Source organism: Nicotiana tabacum, chromosome 23, assembly GCF_000715075.1.
Source record: "Nicotiana tabacum cultivar K326 chromosome 23, ASM71507v2, whole genome shotgun sequence".
In the NCBI taxonomy this organism is placed as follows: Eukaryota; Viridiplantae; Streptophyta; class Magnoliopsida; order Solanales; family Solanaceae; genus Nicotiana; species Nicotiana tabacum.
This window is the reverse complement of record NC_134102.1, coordinates 59,265,969-59,287,887: the sequence shown is the minus strand read 5'-3', so window position 1 is coordinate 59,287,887 and position 21,919 is coordinate 59,265,969. Positions and strand designations below refer to the sequence as shown.

Here is a 21,919-nt window from a genome sequence, read left to right as displayed (position 1 = left end):
TGGGTGCTTTTTGCATACTAGCTTGTATCAAATGAGAACCTTATAGATCGGTCTTGCCATCCTTTCTTTGTCTCAATTTAGAATAGAATTAGACCGAAAGGGATTGAAAGAAAATAAACGACGGAATAGATAAATGAATTTAGACAAGAGGTATCCCTTTCGGGGAAAGGAAAGAAGGGCTTATCTTGAGTGTATACGGACTTCAATGAACATGACATGCCTCTTGGACTGGATGCCCGATCTGTGCAAACCGTCCAACTCTCAAAAATCCACCATAACTTATACCTCAAGATTGAGAAACCTTGCCCAGGACTGTGTCCATGTCAGCGACCAATTATCCTCTTTTCGATCAGTGGTGCCCTTTGCGGGCTTTCACTAGCTAACCTCTCTCGTTTCTCTTCTCACCATCACCTTGTAGTGCTCTTTGCGAGTTTTCACTAACGAGGCTCTCTCATTTTTAATTTCTTTGCTTACCATTGCCTCATGGTGCCCGTTTGGGTTTTTACCGATAAAACTCTCTCATTTTATTTCTCTCGTTTGGTTGTATCAGATCTAAGTAACTGTATCCTCCAATTTTGGACATCTTTACCGATTGATCGGAAGGACTTGAACAAGATTTGGGGTAAAAAGAATTTGAATGAATTACAACTTTGGAACCTTTCAAGAGAAAGCGTTGCCGAATTATTATAAATTCTGCCCCAGTCTCATTTTCGGGGGGAATTTGGATTTTTATTTTGGTGTGACTGAACCCCAGAGTAAGGCTGCCTACATATCCTTTCGGAATAAAGTCGAACGTAGTTCAAGGAAACATTTTGTTTTTTGTTTTGTTTTTATTTTGATTGATTGATTGATTTTTTTTTTTGGTTCCAAGGAGGGTGATGAAAGAAGAATAACCGGCTCAAAGGGTTTACGAAAGTTGATAGTGTTTGGGTAGCAAGAATGAAAGCCTTCATCATCCCAACCGGAGAGTATCAAGACCGTGAAAAGGGTTAAACATTACCTTTTGACTGCATCCTCATTGATAGCTGTTTCGGGGTCATTTCCTTCAATATCTACTGAATACAATGCCCCTTTTGGCAGCAGTTTTCTTATAATGTATGAACCTTTCCAATTTGGAGCAAACTTTCCTTTTGCTTCCTCATGATGCGGGAGAATACGTCTTAGAACGCGTTGCCCCACTTCGAAGTTTTTAGGCCGCACTTTCTTGTTGTAAGCGCGGGCCATTCTTTGTTGGTACAACTGCCCGTGGCAAACCGTGGGCATTCGCTTTACATCAATCATAGTTAACTGTTCCAAACTGGGTTTGACCCATTCATCATCCTCGATCTCGACTTTAACAATGATTCGAAGAGAGGGAATTTCGACTTCTGCAGGTATTACGGCTTCAGTGCCATAAACCAATAAGTAAGGCGCAGCCCCGACTGAAGTGCGCACGGTTGTGCGATATCCTAACAATGCAAAAGCCATCTTTTCATGCCATTGCCTAGAACTTTGAATCATTTTCCTGAGGATCTTCTTGATGTTTTTATTTGCCGCTTCAACGGCGCCATTGGCTTTGGGTCGGTAAAGGGTAGAATTGCGATGCGTAATTTTAAACTGTTCGCATACCTCCCTCATCAAATGACTGTTCAGATTTGCCGCGTTGTCGGTAATGATAGTTTTTGGAATACCAAAACAACAGATAATATTGGAATGTACGAAGTCCACCACTGCTTTCTTGGTGACGGCTTTGAAAGTGACCGTTTCAACCCATTTTGTGAAGTAATCAATGGCAACCAAGATGAATATGTGCCTATTTGAGGCTTTCGGCTCGATTGGCCCAATGATATCCATACCCCAAGCAACAAATGGCCAAGGCGCTGACATAGGATGCAATTCTGAAGGCGGTACATGAATCAGGTCACCGTGTATCTGACACTGATGGCACTTCCGGATCAAACTAAAGCAATCCTTTCCATGGTCATCCAATAATAACCTGCCCGCAAGATTTTCTTTGCAAGGACATATCCGTTCATGTGGGGACTGCATACTCTTGAATGCACTTCGTTCATGATATTTTCAACTTCTTTGGCATCTACACATCATAACAGATTCAGATCTGGAGTTTTTTTATACAGCACTTCTCCGTTTAAGAAGAAACTGCTAGCAAGCCTTCTAATGGTTCTCTTTTTGTCTCCATTTGCTTGCTCAGGGTATTTCTTTGTTTTCAAGAAACTTTTAATATCATGATACCATGGGTGGACATCGGGTTTTGCTTCAACCATGTTGCAATAACCATGTCTTTCTCGGATTTGAATCTCTAACGGGTTAATATGGACATTGCCCGGATATGGCAGCATTGCAGCCAAGGTAGCTAGTGCGTCGGCTAGCTCATTGTGGAATCGAGGAATATACCTGAATTCAACGGATTTGAACCATTTTCTAAGATCTTCCACATGTTGTCTATATGGGATAAGCTTGATATCTCGAGTTTCCCATTCTCCTTGTGCTTACCGAATGATCAAATCAGAGTCTCCCATGAGTAGTAATTCTTCTAAATCCATGTCAATTGCCATGTTCATGCCCATGATGCAAACTTCATATTCAGTAGTGTTATTCTTACAGAAGAACCGAAGTCGGGCCATAATCGGATAGTGCTGACCTCTTTTTCCAATTTCGGTCTCGATTAGTTCACAAGATTGAATGGCCAATTCTCCTCCGAATATGGGGGAAATCAAAATTTCCCCAATCCCAACACCCTTTGCATTTACAGCTCCATCAAAGAACATTTTCCAAGTCTTGGTGTCTTCTGGGATTACCTCAACTGAGTTTACTTTCTCGTCTGGGAAATAAGTGCTTAGGGGTTGGTATTCATCATGAACCGAGTTCTCAACCAAATGATCGGCCAAGGCTTAGGCTTTCATAGTGGTGCGGGTGACATAGACAATGTCGAACTCTGTAAGCAGGATTTGCCATTTTTCTAGCCTTCCCGTGGGCATTGATTTTTGGAATATGTATTTTAGAGGGTCCAATATGGTTATGAGATATGTGGTATAGGCCAACAAATAATGTCTAAGCTTTTGAGCAACCCAGGTTAGGGCACAACAAGTTCTTTCCGGCAAAGTATATTTGGTTTCATAGCCAGTAAATTTCTTGCTCAAATAGTATATGGCTTGCTCTTTCTTCCCGGTCACATCATGTTGCCCGAGGACACAACCAAAAGAATTCTCCAGGACTATCAAGTATAAGAACAAAGGCCTTCCACGCTCAGGCGAAACCAACACCGGCGGATTTGATAAATATTCTTTGTCAAAAGCTTCTTGACACTCATCCGTCCATTTAATCACCACGTCTTTCTTTAGCAGCTTAAATATGGGCTCACATGTGGTCGTGAGCTGAGCGATGAATCTACTGATGTAATTTAACCTTCCAAGCAAATTTATGACCTCTTTCTTGGTTTTCAGAGGTGGTAGATCTCTGATAGATTTTAGCTTTGTTGGATCCAACTCAATACCCCTCCGACTGACTATAAATCCCATGAGTTTCCCGGATGGAACCCCAAATGCACATTTAGCAGGGTTTAATTTTAAGTCATACTTACGTAGACGCTCAAAGAACTTTCTCAAATCTCGCACATGGCCTTCTTCTGTTCTGGATTTAATGATTACATCATCAACGTACACCTCGATTTCTTGGTGCATTATGTCATACAATATGGCGGTCATAGCTCTCATGTAAGTTGCCCCGACATTTTTCAAACCGAATGGCATGACCCTGTAACAGTAAGTCCCCCATGGTGTGGTGAAAGTTGTCTTTTCTGCATCTTCTTCATCCATCAGAACTTGGTGATACCTAGCATAACATTCCACAAAAGACTGTACTTCATGTTTGGCACAATTGTCAACAAGGATGTGGATGTTTGGTAACGGGAAGTTGTCCTTGGGACTCGCTTTGTGCAAATCCCTGTAGTCAACACATACTCGGATCTTCCCGTCCTTTTTTGGTACTGGGACTACATTGGCCAACCATGTGGTGTATCGGACCACTCGGATCACACCGGCTTTTAATTGTTTGGCAACCTCTACTTTAATCTTGTCGTTGATGTTTGTTTTGAATTTTCTTTGCTTTTATTGGACAGATGGACAAACAGGATAAGTTGGAAATTTGTGTACTACGAGATCGACACTTAGTCCTGGCATATCGTCGTAGGACATGAAAACACATCTTTAAATTCAAACAAGAGTTGGATCAATGCATCTCTTGTTTTTTCCTCAACGTGAATGCTTATCATGGTCTCCCTGACCTCTTCTGAATCGCCCAAATTAATTGGCTCAGTTTCATTTAGGTTTGGCTTAGGCTTATTCTCGAATTGTTCCAATTCTCGATTTATTTCCTTAAAAGCCTCATCTTCATCATATTCGGGTTCTTGATTCATGAAGTCCGCAGGCATGTCATGTTATTTAAGTCCGCATTATTAGAACTGAAAAGAGAAAGATAAGAAAAATAGCAAAATCAGAAAGAATAATAGGAAAAGATTCATAGACGATGAAATATTGATTTCATTTCATTGAATTTGAAGATAGGAGGGTTTACATCGGAATTTAAAAAGACAACAAAAACTAAAAACATTCGAGTTACACCCTGAAATAACTCGAAATATAGAAAAGATGGCAAGACTGAACTACCGGGATTCCCGCCTGACTGGGAATGGAGTAGCCTGCCCGTTTTGCAATTTAGCATTGGGTCCCATGTATTGCACCTCAGCAGTGCTCGAGCCTTCGCCCGGTTGGATCATGTGGACTTCATAAAACATTTGCCTCATTGCTTCACAGATATCCTCAATTTCATCGGCTGTGAAGGCCTCTTCTTCTTCTTCTTCTATATATCTTGGCTTAACAAACGATTTGGCGAGGTGCAGGATTGGCTGAGGCAAAACCCACCCATCTTTCTTACGTGTATCGGCCCATTTTTCGTCGGCATCGGTGGCTTGGAAACCTATGCTAAAGAATTTCTTGTTGGCAGCCAAGGTGACGGGTTCTGTGATGCCCTGTAGGATATCCCGAGCCCTTTTGCAGGCTTGTACCCATGTTTGATCATTTCGCTGGCGACCATGATTGATGCGCTTGATAAACAAGGTTGAGGACATGGGGTTCCTCACACTGGTCGGCAAGCATAATTTTAAAGTCTTGGTAGACGATGCGCTCGCTTCCCTCTCTTGCCTCGAGGTATGGGACTGACGGGTCCCTATAGATTGACTATTCATCTTCTCCATGGACCACTATTTCTTGGTTCTCATGTTCGAACTTGACCATTTAAAGGAGAGTAGAGAGCACGACTCCCGCTGCATGGATCCATGGTATTCCTAACAGAGAGTTATAGGAAGTGTCCATGTCCAGAACTTGGAATGTTACTTCAAAATCTACGGGGCCAATGGTTAGGATTAAGTCAATCTCCCTCTATCGTGTCCCTCTTTACACCGTCGAAAGCACGCACGCAAACATTGTTTAGTCTGATCCTTTCAGTCCCAATTTCCATCCTCTGCAATGTTGATAGAGGGAAAATATTGACTCTGGACCCGCCGTCCAACATGACCCTTTTCACATAATATCCCTCACACTTGACAGTCAAGTGAAGGGCCTTGTTGTGGGCGGCTCCTTCGGGAGGCAAGTCATTTCGGCTGAAGGAGATTTGGTTGACCTCAAACAATCGCTCTGCCATTCTTTCTAATTGTTCAACCATGGTCTCAATTGGAACATACGCCTCATTCAGCGTCTTTAGAAGCACCTTTTGGTGTTCGTTTGAGCTTATCAGTAGAGACAAAAGTGAAACATGGGAGGGGGCCTTTCTCAGTTCATCAATTACAGCATACTCCGAGGTTTTTATCTTCCGAAAGAATTCCTCCGCTTCTTCAATAGTTACAGGCTTTCTGAGGGGGAAACACTTCTGCTTGGTTTTGTTCAATTCTTTTGGGTTATGATACTTCCAAGATTGGTTTGTTTCATTCACTTCCCCCTTAACTTCCATCCCTTTATATGTGACAATTGTCTGATTGTAGTTCCAAGGGACAACAGTAGTGTCTTTTATGGGATTTTGTGGCATGCGGCTAATGATCAAAGGCTCATCCAGCCTAGGTGGAATGACTGGCCTCCGTGCCACGTAAGTCCCTTTTGGTACATACATTTTTGGCAGATTTGGCATGGTTTTCCTCTGCTCCAATCTCTTGGGAGGGCTTAACATGAGCTGTCCCTTTCTGGGGGCTCTTGGGACGTAGAGAATGGCCTCTTTGGCAGGTGCTGCCCCTGTCTTTGCTTCCCCGTCCTTTTCTTCATTTTGGGGAGTGGAATTCATCTTTTTCTCATCCCTGACTTGTTTTGCCAATGCTTTAGGTTTCTTCTCTGAATCAGCAATGGCAATAATTGCTTTTAATGCAGGGTCGAATTCTTTGTCTTCACAGATCATCCCGATGACCGGCCCGTTGTTGTGGGCTGGTAATGGGTTGTTGGTTACATTGGGGACTTCCTCATTCCTTAACACTACCCTCTTCTGTTCAATCAGGTTCTCAACTGCTCTTTTAAGGGTTCAACAATCTTCAGTGTCATGCCCTTCCGCCCCGGAGTGATAAGCGCACCTGGTACCTGCCCTGTAGGACGGAGATTCTGGGTTCTGTCTGTTCGGAGGTACAGGCTGCAACAGGCCCATTTGGACTAATTTTGGGAAGAGGCTGGAGTACGACTCACCAATGGGTGTGAAGTCAGCTTTTCTGGGTGGTTCACGGGGATGGGTGTTATATTGGTAATTATCTTGTGGTGGACGGGGATTATACGGGGCTTGGTGAGGAGGGTTGTTTCTTGGAGTTGGAGCTCTGTTCTGATTGTAATATTGTTGTGGCTGGGTGTATAGTTGAGCGTTCATTACTGCATAAGGATGAGGGGCCATAGCATAGGCTGCATCCTAGTGGGGGTAATAATGCTGCGGGGCCCTGGAAGGTGGACCAGAATAATCCTGGGGTCGCCGAGAGTTTCTTAAGCTCGAAGCCATCATGGCTCCCTCTTCTTTTTTCTTTCGGCTTGCTAAACCTCCCGAGCTGCTCTCAATGGCTTGGGAAGTGGCTCTTAAAGCTGACTGACTTAAGATGCGGCCTGAATTTAAGCCGCTTTCTACCATTTCTCCAATTTTGATGGCCTCCGCGAACGGTTTGCCCATTGCAGACATCATGTTTTGGAAATAATCAGCCTCTTGGGCTTGTAAGAAGACACTGACCATCTCGGCCTTATCCATCGGGGGTTTTACCCTAGCCGCTTGTTCTCGCCATTTAATAGCGTATTCCCGGAAGTTTTCCGAGGATTTCTTTTTGAGGTTGGACAAAGAATTTCTGTCCGGAGCTATATCCACATTGTATTGGAATTTCCTTACAAAATTGCGGGCCAGGTCATCCCATATGTGCCAATGGGAGATATCTTTGTCTATATACCATTTAGAAGCAATTCCGGTGAGGCTCTCTCCGAAGTAGGCCATTAACAGCTCCTCTTTTCCACCAACACCCCTCAGCTGGTTACAATATCGCTTTAAGTGAGCAATCGGGTCTCCATGCCCGTCATATCTTTCAAACTTTGGCGTCTTAAAACCCACAGGTAAATGCACTTGAGGGAACATGCACAGATCAGTATATGACATGCTCTTTTGGCCACTCAGGCCTTGGATATTCTTGAGGCTTTGCTCAATGTTTTTCATTTTTCGTGTTATCTCCTCTTGTTCAGGATTCCTCAAGACTCTCTACTATTTTACGGGAGATTCAGATTGTGGGTGTTGAGGATAGGAATTTGGGGTAACCCGAGCAGTGTCCAATTGGAACTGAGGATCTTGGAAAGTGAAGGTGGATTGTTCAAAGCTTTGTCGAGGCAGTGTTGGTTGTGCCATACTAGAAGCTGGTGGTGCTGTGAACACGGTAGATGGTATTCCTGAAGATGGTGCCTGGGGACGAACCTCAGAAGGCATTCTAGTGAAGTTTGTTGACATGGTGGGGAACCCAAATGGCATGAATGGGTTGGCTACTAAGATAGAGATATTGGCAGTTCCTCCCGTCCTTGGGATCAACTCGGGGAAACCAGGGATAGTACTGGGTGGCTCCCTGCCATTGGACCATGTATCCCACATTTCTAGCATGCAGAATCTTAACCGCCTATTCTCCTCAGCAGTTGCTGACTCAGGCTGTGGGATAACTGATGCAGGGCTATCTTCAGGCTCAACGATAGGTAGATGACTCTCTAAGGCCATGGCGATAGTTCCTTTAGATCTCGTGAAATAAGGGTGTGAAGCCAGATTACCACCACAAAACCAACCACCTAAAAATAGAACCTGTTCTTTTAAAGCACACATAATAAACCGGTTGGTTTGAGACATTTAACACATAGGGAATCGCATATTGGGGATGCAATGCACTTAAACAGTTAAACGTTTTGCTAAGATGTTTTACAACGGCTGTGTGTTTCATCCCAGCTTTATTGTCTCTCTCTTTTGCTTTCTTAATTACTTTCTTTTAGAGTTATGATCGAATCCTACGTGGATTGCCTACGTATCATGACGCCGCATAAATCAGATCATTACGTAGTTTAGGGGATAGATATAAAGTAACAAAGTGCATTTTTTCATTTCATTAATAAAGGATATCTCTTTTTTGGGTTTTTCATTACAGGGAATTAAAGTAGTGACAACAATACAGACTCAAAACAAATGACAAAACAATTTAAAACTCTAGAAAGCAGTAAAGTACAGACTCGAAAACTGGTTAATCAAAAGTACATGAGAGCTTCTACTGGTCTTCTTGGAGCCTGTGGGGCATTAGCTGGTATTTGCGCGGACCTTCGCGCAATGTCTTCTTGAAGACGGTTCAAGTCATCTATTACTTGGAGGATGAAGGCCATCATAGAAGCAAAAAACATGGACCTAGTCATGTCTTCACACTCGTGACATTTCATCACGACATAGTCAGCTATTTCCTTGATCCTAGTTCTGATGACTCCTTTCTCTTGAAGCAGACGCCCAATCTGCTATGCCCGGTCTTCCAACACTTGTGCACTTGTGTTGTTTTGGTCATGTAGCTGTTGCACGCTTTCTTCTAGTTGGCATATTAGTGCGTAACAATGCTCTTTTTCTGTTTTGAAATCTTTGGTTTGCTGGACCATCTCATTCACAAGGGCAAATAGCTTTTCCTTTAGAATTGTTATTTCTTTTCCATATTTCTGTCTCAAATGGTAGGCCTGTTCTTCTGCTCCCTTAGCTAGTTTTGTTTGATCATCTAGCAAATCCTTTTCGGTTTTAATCAAGTCAGTTGCATAGTCATGGACCTTCATTCTTAAGTTGTTGATGATCTTTTCATCTCTCTCGCTTCTTACAGGCGTTTCAGCGGCTATCCTCATATTCTGGAGTTGGGCTCGGAGCGCCTCGTTCTCTCGGGTTAAATTTCTCTTTTCACCTTCAGCTACATGCGCCTGCAAATCATTGACAAATGCGAGGTTTCTCAATGTTTCCTCCAAGGCATGGATAATGGCTTGATATTTCTTTTCTTTTTCTCCCCAGGCAAACCGTTCTTGGATCTTTTCATCAAAAGCTTGAACATGAGGCCTCTTGGCGGGCCTTTCTAGCTCGGGCTCCGGTTCCTCATCAATACAATTCCTTTTTTCGAACCATGCGGCATAGCCCGGATCTACTTCACCTTTGGCAAGATTAGGTACTTGGGTGTCCTCTTTTAAGTATCGGCACCCATTCCAGATTTGTTGAATTAAAGCTTCGGGAAGTGGGGCTTCGGGATGTAGCTCAATAACTTGGACACTCAAGTCTTCATCCTCAGGCACTACTTGATACCTTCCCAATTGCCTCAGAACCCTTTGGGGTGCATATGGTTGGACACTTCTCAAGCCCATCAATAGCAAATAATTCTCTATGGCTGACATATATATAACTTCCCTCACCGGGAGCCATCCTAAAGTTCACCCAATCTGATTTGCCTTTAAAGCTCTCAAGTGGGCGATCCAAGCTTCAACCCCTTCCGGGGAGTTGTAGTCTTTCACTCTTTCTTTATAGCTTTCAATGAAGTTGCTCTTGCTTGGACCGTAGTTCATAAATTTTGTATGATGGCGACGATGTTCAATTAACCACATTTGTAGAAGAATTTTGCAACCTTCGAAGACCCCGACTTACACCGCGTCAATGTCTGATAGATATCCGACAATATTAGTGGAGCGAGTGTGTGATCTTCCTTGTCAGTTAGGAATTGTGCAATTCTAGCCATACGTATATCAACTGTCCCCTTTTCATTTGGGAAGACCATGACACCCAGACATGCCATTATGAAGGCAAAATGACGGTGAACTTTCCAAGTATCTTTGCTTTGTTTGTTGTTCAAAACTTTTTCATGTGTTTCAAATCCCTCTGGATGCCCATACTGGCAGTATAGGAAGTAGAATGAGCAGCAGCCCTCGTTCACACGGTTCTTTCTTATTTGCTTACTGATTTTCATGATATCAAAGAAACGGCGCACTGACATGGGCCTCAGGAATATGAGTTGTTGATTTCTCAAACCCCGACCAAAACCTGTATACCCCGCTATTTCCTCCAAGGTGGGAGTGAGCTCGAAGTCTGAGAAGCGAAAGACATTACGAACAGGATCCCAAAAGGTCACTAAAGCCTTGATTAGATCATTTCATGGCTTAACTTTCATGATATCGGTGAGAGCACCCAGATGTTCGACTACCCAGTCTTGACCCTCTTTGTCTAAATCATAATACCATATTTGGAGCTGTAGTGGAGCTTGCTCTACGGTGTTCAACGGTGGATTCTGGACGATATTCATTTTGTACCTGTGAGCGGGTAGGATTAAAGGTTGACTCTAATTTTGAAAGACAAGACCAACAGACTATTTTTGCAAGAACCGATTTTTAATTTTTTAAAGAAAAATCACCTAAAGGATGGCTATTTGTGCAACATCGACCAGAACGGTCATTTTTGCAATAGTGGCCCCTTCTTACTTTTGAATAAAGTTTTGAGGCCGAAGTAAGGCACTTTTCTGGGAAAAGTGATGATTTATTGACAGACATGTCCGTTCTTAGCGAAAATAGCCCTTCCACAATGTAAGGTGTTCCAAGGCTATTCCGGCAAGAACGACGCAAGATTTAACCGAAGTTGGGTCGGTTTCATTTTTGACCCATGAACATACTTTATTTATTTGTTTGGAAAAATTGGGGTCGGTACCGATGAGGTTTGCCTACGTATCTCACATCTGGTGAGAATAAAACCCGCGTAGTTCGGTCAGTTTTGACATAATTGAAAAAAGCATGATATTGACTCACTTTCATTTTTGAAATACATTTTCTTTTTCTTTCTCTTTTTTTTTTCAAAACTTTTGGCAGAGTTTTGAGGCATTTTTAAATACAGGGATTTTCAAACCAGGGTGAATTTTCTATTCTACCTCACTCTTTGTTTTTCTGTTATTTTTTTTTTAACCGATCAACACACAAGGGATCCGGTAAGTCAAATGCACGTGATGCAAATAATTGTTCCTACTAGGGATCCGGCATGAGGCTTTGTTATTCTAGGTTTAAACCTGGGGATGTGTTCTAGACCTGGCTTACCCGAGCGGACAACTCGAGCCGAGGTGTGAGCGACGTACCGGGAGCACGAAAGTCTACCCGGCCTAGTGGCTGATCCATCCTTGTTCTATTTGGTATGACCTCTAACAGAAAAGTGGGCCACGCGTACGTGTGCACCATATTTTTAGAAGACTCATAAGGGAGGCATAAGAAGACAGTTTAATATAGTTCAAATAATATTAAAGCGGTAAATGAGCGGCAATTAGCACACTGGGCCCACAAAATACAGTAATATCAAAAATCAATAAAGCCAAGTAAAAATCACAATAACAAGCTCGAATTCTTTAACCCTGAACTAGAGATTCTGGGTTCGGTCCCCAGCAGAGTCGCTAAAACTGTCACACCTCCTTTTTTTTCGATAGGGTGGGGATAAGGGAGTTTTGGGATTATTTATTTATTCATAGTCGCCGCTCAAAATTATTTACGGTGTTCCGAGTCACCATTTATTTTTAAATTCCAAATCGAGGAAATTTTGACTTCGTTAAAAGTCTGCGCAACTAAAAGACCGAATAGGGAATTCTGTTAACCCGGGAGAAGGTGTTAGGTACTCCCGAGTTTCGTAGTTTTAGCACGGTCGCTTAATGATTTATACTTTGCTCATTTTAGATAATTACTCATTTTAGGACCTATCTATATTTTACCCTATACCGCTTTTAATTACTCAACTATTCTTATTTAAAGAATTATCTTAAGACGAGTTACGTGCACGTACCCCCGTTTAGTTTGGTGTGTCAAAAAACATGTCACGCGTACGTGTCCATAATCCATAACACGTGATTTATTTTTTTAAAAAAAGTTTGGTCAAAGTCGTGCGAACGCGTACCTTGAATTTATTTAAATATCGGGATCACGTCACGCGGACATGTACGCAATCATGATAGTAGTTTAAAATCCGCGCCTAAAGCATTTCTACGAGTATTTAATTAAGGCATTTTATTTACTAAGATTGTTTGACCATGGTCACGCGAATATGTACCTTGGTTTGTTTTTGGCATCACAACTATGTCACGTGTGCGTGTACATAATTCTAATAATTAAGTTGATTGTAAATACCTTAAGTTGTGCTTATGTCTTTAAGCTAAATACTCTATGTCATATGGCTAAGTGTAAAGGTTCAATACTAGGTGATATGTTTGTTTGTATTAGATGGGGGCAATCTATGTATTATCTGTCAAGCAGGCCCAGATTTAAAGTTTGAGACCTGATAAGGACTGAGTCAAAATGAACTCTAGCCCAAGACATATAGTATTCGTTATTGGGCCTAGCTAATGAATTCGGTTCAAAAGAATTTGGGCCTGCTTGAGTCTAATTGACTCTGGCCCAATGCATATTTTAAGGCAGCTAAATGAATTCAGTCCAAAAGATTTGGGCCTTGTGATCATGGAGTCCAAATGACTCTGGCCCAATATCATGTTATTAAGCATTCAATCAATTAAACGCATTTAATTCAGAAAGATCTGGGCCTGATGATGAGTCCAAATGGCTCTAGCCCAATGTTCATTTTTATGGACAACTAAATGAAATTAACTAAAGAAATTTGGGCCTGGTGATAATGAGTCCATGTGACTCTGGCCCAACTCATATTTATTTGAACGAATTTGAGATTAATTTTTGTAATAGCAATTATGAAATTTTCCTATGTTTTTGTTTATCTTTTAAAGCAGAAAACTAAAAGGGGGTTTGGGACGCGAATAAAATAAATCAAAATTCTATTTTAAATTTGGATAATTTTCCTACTGATTGCCTAAATCTTCTATTTCTTATATTAAAGTGTTAAGTTTAAAAACTCATTGTGTATTTAAAAATAAAAAATAAAAAAAAATCACTGCATTTACTTGAATTATCAATTTAATTTATTAGCCAAAATTTCAGAGTACAATCTCATAAACCCAATTGATTTGGACATGAAAATGTACCTTGATTACTATTAAGTTTGCTTGAAAAACCTAGTTTTTCATGACTTAAAACTAATAGAATCAGATTTACTATATTTGATTGTTTTAAATGAAATGGTAAAGGTACTAATTAAACCAACACATTGTACAGGATAATATAATATAAAAGAAGCTAAATTATTATATTATTGATGACAAATCTATCTATTGTTCTAACAAATTTTTGAAAAATATACTTTTTCTTGTTTCTACTATCACATGGTAAAGTATAGATCTTTTGAACATGTAGAAAACTTTGAACAGATTTTTTCAATTTTCAGGAAAAAAAAAAAGACTTTAACATTGAAGTTAACATAACTTATGTTGCCTAAAATAGTGTGATTAATTGACTCTTATATGAATTTACACACAAACCATATGACTTTTACTAATATGATTTATGTAATATCTTAGCTTATGCATAAAATCACATTCAAACCAAATACAAACTGTGATAAACAGTGAAAGAAACATAATAGCAACAAAATTAAAATTTTACATTGTTGAGAAAGCACCTTGACAGCAGCAAGAGAAATAAAATAAATAGAAAATAAGTCTTTGAAAAGCTTAAAGCAAAGCAGCAGCAATGAAACCTAGTAAGGTAAGAACAACCGGATTTTAAAATAGGAAAAGGAATGTATTTTTGTTTTTGAAAGATCAAGGTTGATTTTCAGATGTTTTTCTTTTGAAAATGAAGAGAAAATCTTAAGGCAGTGCAGAGATTTTCTGTGTGTTTTTGTGTATCTGTGTGTGTAGGTGTATTCAGATCTATTTTTCAGTATGTATGAATGTGTATATCTTAAGGTGTCTATAATGTGTAGGTCTAATGAAAAAGGAGGAGAGTATTTATAGAGTGAGGGAGCGAAAAGGGATAAGAATTAGGGTACAAAGAATCTGGCAGAATTCCCTAAAATTAGGGAAAAGGGCATCTTTCTTAACAGAAATGGACATCTGTCTAATTTCTAGTACCTTCCTTATCTCAGAAAATGGACAAGTGTCCAATTTCTAGATATTTTTGGATCTTATCCCTATTTTCCTACTCAGCATTGCGACAACTGTCCCTTATTCTAGAACTTTCTAGTGTTTTTCTGAAAAACTTTAGAATTAGAATTCCAAAATTGACCCTTAAGGGTCTTGGAATTACCTCAGAACCAGATTGGTTCTGGGCCTGAGTCAGGTGACTCTAGGCCTAAGGACTTTGGGATCTTAAGCTTTTTACAAAGCTATGGGCCTGTTTATTCAGACATGCCCAATTTATGAGCCAAGTAGAACGGGCCACTTCAGTGAGGCCCAGTTCTTAACCAAACCAAACAACAGTAAAAATAAATTTTATAACGACAATTAATTTAACAAAATAAACAACAAAGCACTAGTACTAAAAATAAACGCATAACTAATAAAGATAAAACATATAATAATAATAAATAAATAAAAAAAAACAGAAAGCAAAAAAGGAAAAATAAACTAATCTAACAATATTTTTATTTTATCTTAATTAAGTGCGTTTAATTAATTAATTAATGTAAACAAAATAAACTGACAATAATAAAAATAAAACAGTAACAGCTAAAAGTAAACACATAATATAACAATAAAATGCGTAATAATAATAAAAAAAAAATAAAAAAAAAACATTAAGAAAAATAGAAAATAACAGGAAAAATAAATCTAGCTGCTAAAAACTCTCATGCCAAGACTACCATCTGGGATCTGAGATCCTTGATGGGAGATCTTGACAGGAGGATTATTAAATGGACTAGGTTGGATTTTAGGGTTTTGAAAAAATGAAAAATAGATCTAGGGTTTCGGAGACCTTAGATCTAAGATCTAGGGTTTTTTTGGGGGGGGGGGAGGGGGAGGGGGAGAGATTTGGGGTGAGGTGATGTTTAGGAGGAGTAAGGGGAGAGAGTAGGGTGGATTTTGGGTGGATTTGGGGCAGTTTTAGATTTCGCCGCCGCCTTAGGCGAGTTCTGGCGGCGGCGTGGGACTAGTATATTGGGGCGGCTAAGGTTTTGGAGGTGGGAGTTAGGGCGGCGGAGAGAGAGAGAGATATGAGAAGGGGGAGTGTGAAATGAGGGGGGTAAGAGAGGGTTTGGACATATATATACCAAGTGCCAGATCAGTTCTGGACCGTTGGATCTAGTGAAAATCAACGGCCAGGATCGCCTGGCACTTAAACAACATCGTTTGGTTTTTAATGGGGGCGGACCGGTTCAAGGGTGTTGGGATTGGGTATTTTGGGTTATGTTTTGGAACTGGACTTGGTTTTTAAAGACTGGCCCAGTCCGGTTATGTCCAAATGAACCCCTATTTCTTATTATTATTATTATTTTTTTTAAATAAATTTCTAAAATCTAATTAATTTAACTAAAACAAAATCTAAAAATAAATAGGACTAATTTGTTTATTAATTTTGTAGGAGTATATTTTTGTAGGGTAAAAATTACATACTCACAATACCAGATAGTGCCAGCATTCTCCTAAACATTTGAAATCGTCCATGCTATCTAGACGATATCATAACCTCGTACATGCAAACCTTAATTCCACACGTTGCACCGCATCCATCATGTCATTATATGAAAACATGAGAGCCCTATTATTAACTCTGAATCACAAGTAAGATAGATACCCCGTCAACCAGAAACCTTTCACTTGACCCCATCCGCAAGTAAATCACAACATGCAGCATACTCCCCATACCGGTAGAAGAAATTTGTCCCAAGCCGTGGTCAACACCATCAAGAACTCTTCGAAAACCATTTGCACATAACCAAACCATTTGAACTGAATCCCTCTAACTCAACCAAATCTCGTAGATTGCCCAATCCAAGAGTATTGCCACAAAACACATGTAGAGTTTCACCACAGTAAGGAACTGATCACCTTTATTACTATGCTGACCCAAACCACTACCAAGCTGACCCAAACCACTACCAAGCTGACCCATTTCTTCGAATTCTCCTCAACATATCTTCTAGTTGACACTTATCCTTGCTAGTACACTACGATCCTTAACCCAAAGCTTACCCCAAGAGATCTTAGCATTAAACCACATCGTACTAAGGCTCATAATCCACTATATTCCCTTTTAAGCACCCAATAGTACTGCAACCGAAATGCCCACTCTGAAGAGACCTTCTGTGAATATGAAGTTGTTTCCATAATGTCTTTGATACTGAAATGTAGAATCCATAGTGATACAGAAATACCGCAAGTACCGACACCATCCAAATGAAAATCTCAAATCTTAGCCATTTACGAATCTAGAAAATCCTCAAATACTACATATGAATCTTGAACTCATTAGAACGTTCTCGAGAGTTATCCACTCTGCTCTAATCTCCAATGTACCGCTGAAACAAGCTGAACGACTTGTGCCCCATTAGCACACAAACACCTAAAAAAGTAACCCCCATCTCTTAAGTTACTGAGCGAATCCCTTCTCCTTGCACATTACATCTGCTGCAATTAGGAAACCCGAATCACTCCAAGATTTCTATATATCTAAAAAGTGTAATACGTCATGCATCCAGAAATTTCCTTACTCGAGCCATCCTAGAAATCAACCTCTTCAAGTCATAACCGATCCACAAGTATGCCTCAGACCAAAAATAATATAAGACATGACCATGCAATCTGATTGCCGATAGCAGACACACCACTTAGCTCGAAACCATAGAACATAACATCTGCTAACCCACAATACCCTTACTTCATAACTATCATAATCCCGCACTGTAATTCAACTAAATCCTTCCTAAGGTCATGTAGCACCAGCCATAGAATACCTCAAATCTTCTGCTAAGCACATATCCATCCTCGTGACTGTCGTGCAACCTTCCTCAAGCGATCTGATATCAAATTGCAACACATACATCCCACTGGGTAGAAATAAAACACTCTAGAGAAAAATTATTAGGATCACACAACCTCAAAACATCCTGCAGGAGTTAACCCACCTGCTTAGCCTCAAACTGGCATCTCTCTATGCCATTTCATAGCAACAACCACTATGCAATCACTAATCCTCCCGAGTTTGAACTCGTCACCAAGATATAAGAATCTACTTCATCCCACAAATGAACAACATGAAAGATCCCTCAAAACACTCAAAACTCAAGACTGTACAACACATCAAGACAGAATTCATGCATCCATAGTCCTTTCACATCCCAAGCAAAATTCTCCTCGTCACATCCAAACCACCTAAGCACAGTCCGTCGTCACATAATACTAATCATATATCTATCCAACCACTCGCTACACCATCAATCCCACTCCTTAGGAATAATACCAGATATATGAGTCCAAAAGTGCACACTCATAGAATTAAACCATCGAGCCCATGCTGCGATCTGAACCTGGCCTCAAGTCCTCCAGATTGGCCTATCCCCACACCACAGAAAACACATATCCCACATCATCCATGACATCACAAGTCGTCGATGTACAGCTGATATCAAGTGCTTACATAACATACGAGAATGGAAGGTAATCAAAGAGATACACTTCAAGCAGAATCAATGTCGCACGATAAGGAAAGAAAGATAAGAGGTTCCCTAGATGCCCGATAGTCTCTCGAAGATAGGTATGGATGTCATTATGTTGATCTGTAAGACTTTACTAGACACTTGCTAATGACTCGTAGAACCTAGAGCTCTAATACCAACTTATCATGACCCAGAATCCACCCAGTTATGGTGGCACCTAACCCAACCCGCTAGGTAAGCCAAATATCAGTCAATACAATTCTAATAAAATAATAAGAAGTCAATAAATGAAATAATTGAATTCCTATACAATAACCCAATGATGGGTAGTACAAGTCATGAGCAATGAAGACTTAGATTTACAAAGCTGGTATGAAAATAAATATAATATCTGTTTGGAATGTACATAAATAGAATTCGAATCTAAAACTACCAAGGACAAGTGGTAGCTATATCCGAAAAATCAAGTTCATCTTCAATGCCAGCTCCCGCCATCCGCAATAGCATCGGTTCCAAGATATGCATGCATGGTGCAGAAGTGTAGTATGAGTATAACCGACCCCGTATACTCAGAAAGTATCATAACTAACTCTGGCGAGGTAATTGTGGCAAGAATTATTAATGATACTTGCCAAATAACCTGTTCAATTCATATATCTCACAAGCACACAACAAAAATGTTACCAAGTTATAAATCACAGATAAAGCCTCCTCGGTGACCAAAGATAACGTAACATGCTCTTTTTCAGTTAACAATCTAGCATATAGAGAAGATATGTACCATATCTCATCTCCTCAAGTAAGGAGCCATATAAAGAATATATGAACAAAGGCATGTATGCAACCTGGAGCTAGCAAACAGAGAAGAGATGTAGCAAAATCCTGTATACATCCAAGGAAATTGCAAGTAGAGAAGAAATGCAATAACCAACTACCAATCTGCCGAGGCACGCATCCCGATCCAAATTTAAATCACAATACGACTCTAAAGCCCACATAGGAATTTCAATAATCAAACCAAAACACTGATCGGCTTTCCCAAATCCCACATCAATCAAAAACTTGTCGGTTTCTCCTAATCCGCATGTACACCATAAAGAAGAAACATGATAGGTTGACCCTAGAGGGATTGATCCGTATCTACACGCTGTAAGGATAACTCACGTGCTATCATAATCCGTCTGGCATGGTCACATGCTCAATATCAGAATCCTCCTGGTGTGGTCACAGGCTCAATATCACAATCCGCCTTGCGTGGTCACAAGCTCAATATCACAATTTGCCCGGCGTGGTCACATACTCAATATCATAATCGCCCTGGCATGATTACAGGCTACCAGTCCAAACCATATCACACAAAAAGAACCTATACAAGATTACATGAACATGATCAATGAACATCAAATTTCATACTCCTGGACTGGTATAAGTGACATGCTAAGGTGTATGCATGTGCAAGGTGTACTATCATAACTCAAATCAAGCCAATACATCATGAAGTTAGTAATTATCAGGTTCAATCAGGAGATTAACTTCTATGTAATCTCAAATATTACTCAAATAGATCACAACAAGACACAAATATGAGAAACATCACAGCATGAAACTTAGCAATTAATCCAAAGCATATCATAGCCTAAACCATATTCCGAGCATGAAAAATACCCCGGTGCACGCAAATGGGCTAAACCCCACACATGTGCACCACCCATAGCACGTTGCTATCACAAATAACTCAGGAAACTAGTGGATCAACCAAGTTTAGGTAAGATACTTACCCCAAGCAAGCCAAATCAAATATCGAGCAATTCAAATGATACTCTAGAAATGCCATCTCACGCAAATCGACCTACGAACGGCTCAAAACCTCAAGTTTTGGGTTTTTAACTCCTCCAAAATCGCCTTACTTATCCTCCAAAAACTCAAAAAGTGAAGAAAGTAAACTCTAAATCCTGACCAAAACTCGACAAAACTCACAAATTTCGGAAATCCATTCAAATATGAGTCCTACCATACTAGTTTCTTCCAAATCCGACTCCAAATCGATGTTCAAACTCAATTATTCACTTTCAAAAAGTTTTGACAAAAACCCGCAATTTATCTTTTAGATTCATTAACCAAATACCAAAATCAAAGATGGAATCATGTAAAATAATCAAATCCAAGTAAAAAATACTTACCCCAATCCAAATCTTGAAAATCGCCTCAAGAATCTCTCAAATCTGAGCTCCCAAACTCAAAATGTGAAGAAAATAAGTTCAAAGTTCGAAATTAATAACTTATAAGCACTGCCCATGTAATGACCCGACCGGTCATTTTTTTGCTCTAGCGCATCGTCCGGCAGTTTGAGGCCTTGAGTGGCTTCACTTCAGATATTATGACTTGTACGCGTGGTCGGAATTGAATTTCGGGATGTTCGGAGTTGATTTGGAAAGAAAATTCTAGTTTCGGAAGCTTTAAATTGAAAGAATTTACTAAGGTTTGACTTTTGAGTAATTGACCTCAGAATGGGGATTTGAAGGTTAGGTTCATATGATAATTTCGGACTTGGGCGTATGTTCGGGTTGAGTATCGTATCACCCGGAAACATTTCGACGCTTATTGTGAAAAGTTGGCATTTTGAAGGTTTTAGAATATCTCAAGTTTGGTTTGAGGTGGACTTTGGTGTTATCGATGTCTTTTTGGGATTCCGAGCCTTGGAATAGGTTTTTATTGTGATTTATAACTTGTACACAAAGTTTGGCATCATTCCGGAATATTTTGCTATGATTCGGACGTGTTCATCGAAGTTTACAAGTTTGAAAGTTTAAAGAAAGATTTCGATTGTCGATTCGCAATTTTGATGTTGTTTGGTGTGACTTGGGACCCCGAGTAGGTTCATGTTATGTTTTGTGACTGGTTGATACATTTGGATGGGGTCAAGGGGGCCTCGGGATTGAAATGGATTGAGAACAGATTGAAACTTAGAATCGAGGACCTGCTGATGCTGTTGAAATCTGGTGCCATCGCACCTGCGGAAGGAGTGGCCGCAGGAGCAATCACGCAGGAGTAAAGATTCAATCGCAGGTGCGATCATCATGGGGGAAGTCTGGGAGCTCAGGTGAGTGGAAATTTCCGCACCTACGAAGCCGCAGATGCGGAGATGAAGCGCAGAAGCGGAGGTTGGACAAGAAGGCCTGGGCCGCAGAAGCGGAGATGGTCGCGTAGGTGTGCGAGCGCAGAAGCGCTTGAGGCCCGCATAAGCGGAAGCATAGATGCACTACTTGGTCCGCAGAAGCGAACTTTGCTGGGTTAGTGCGAACCGCACCTGCCGTGGGAATTTTCGCAGGTGCGGAACCGCAGAAGCGGCTACTGTTCCGCAGGTGCGAGGCAGCGCTGGGCAGATTTGATTTTATACGGGATTTGGCCCATTTTCTTTCATTCTCTCTTGGCTTGGGCGATTTTGGAGAGCTTCAAGGGGAGTGTTTCATCAACCATTACAAGGTAAGTAATTCCCATATATTGTGAGTTAAATACATAGTTTATATGGGGATTTGAACATGGAAATTAGTAAAAATTTGGGATTTTGGTAGAAAATCTAGAAATTAGTATTTTTGGATTTCGACCACGAAATTGGACATGGAAATTGGAATATATTATATATTTGACTTCGTGGTGTTATGGGTAAAGTTTATCTTCGAAAATTTCGAAATCCGGGCACGTGGGCCCCAGGGTTGACTTTATTGACTTTTAGAGCGGAGTTGAGAATTGTTATAAATTGATTAATTATAAGCATTGGAGTATATTTTGATTGAATCGCACATTGTTTGACTAGTTTCGGATCATTTGGCTTGAATTGAAGAGTTAGAGAGGCGTTGGAGCCGGTTAT

At 40.4% G+C, this 21,919-nt stretch overlaps 1 protein-coding gene across 1 annotated transcript; it reads right to left on the bottom strand.

Moving 5' to 3' along the window:
* Positions 1-2,081: 2,081 nt before the first annotated feature.
* On the bottom strand, positions 2,082-2,768 carry LOC142177181 (uncharacterized). The gene is made up of 2 exons (XM_075245649.1): positions 2,494-2,768; positions 2,082-2,394 (listed from the first exon to the last, which is right to left on the bottom strand). Exons 1-2 carry the CDS (start codon positions 2,766-2,768, stop codon positions 2,082-2,084), a joined length of 588 nt encoding a protein of 195 aa, XP_075101750.1.
* Between the last annotated feature and the right edge of the window lie 19,151 nt (positions 2,769-21,919).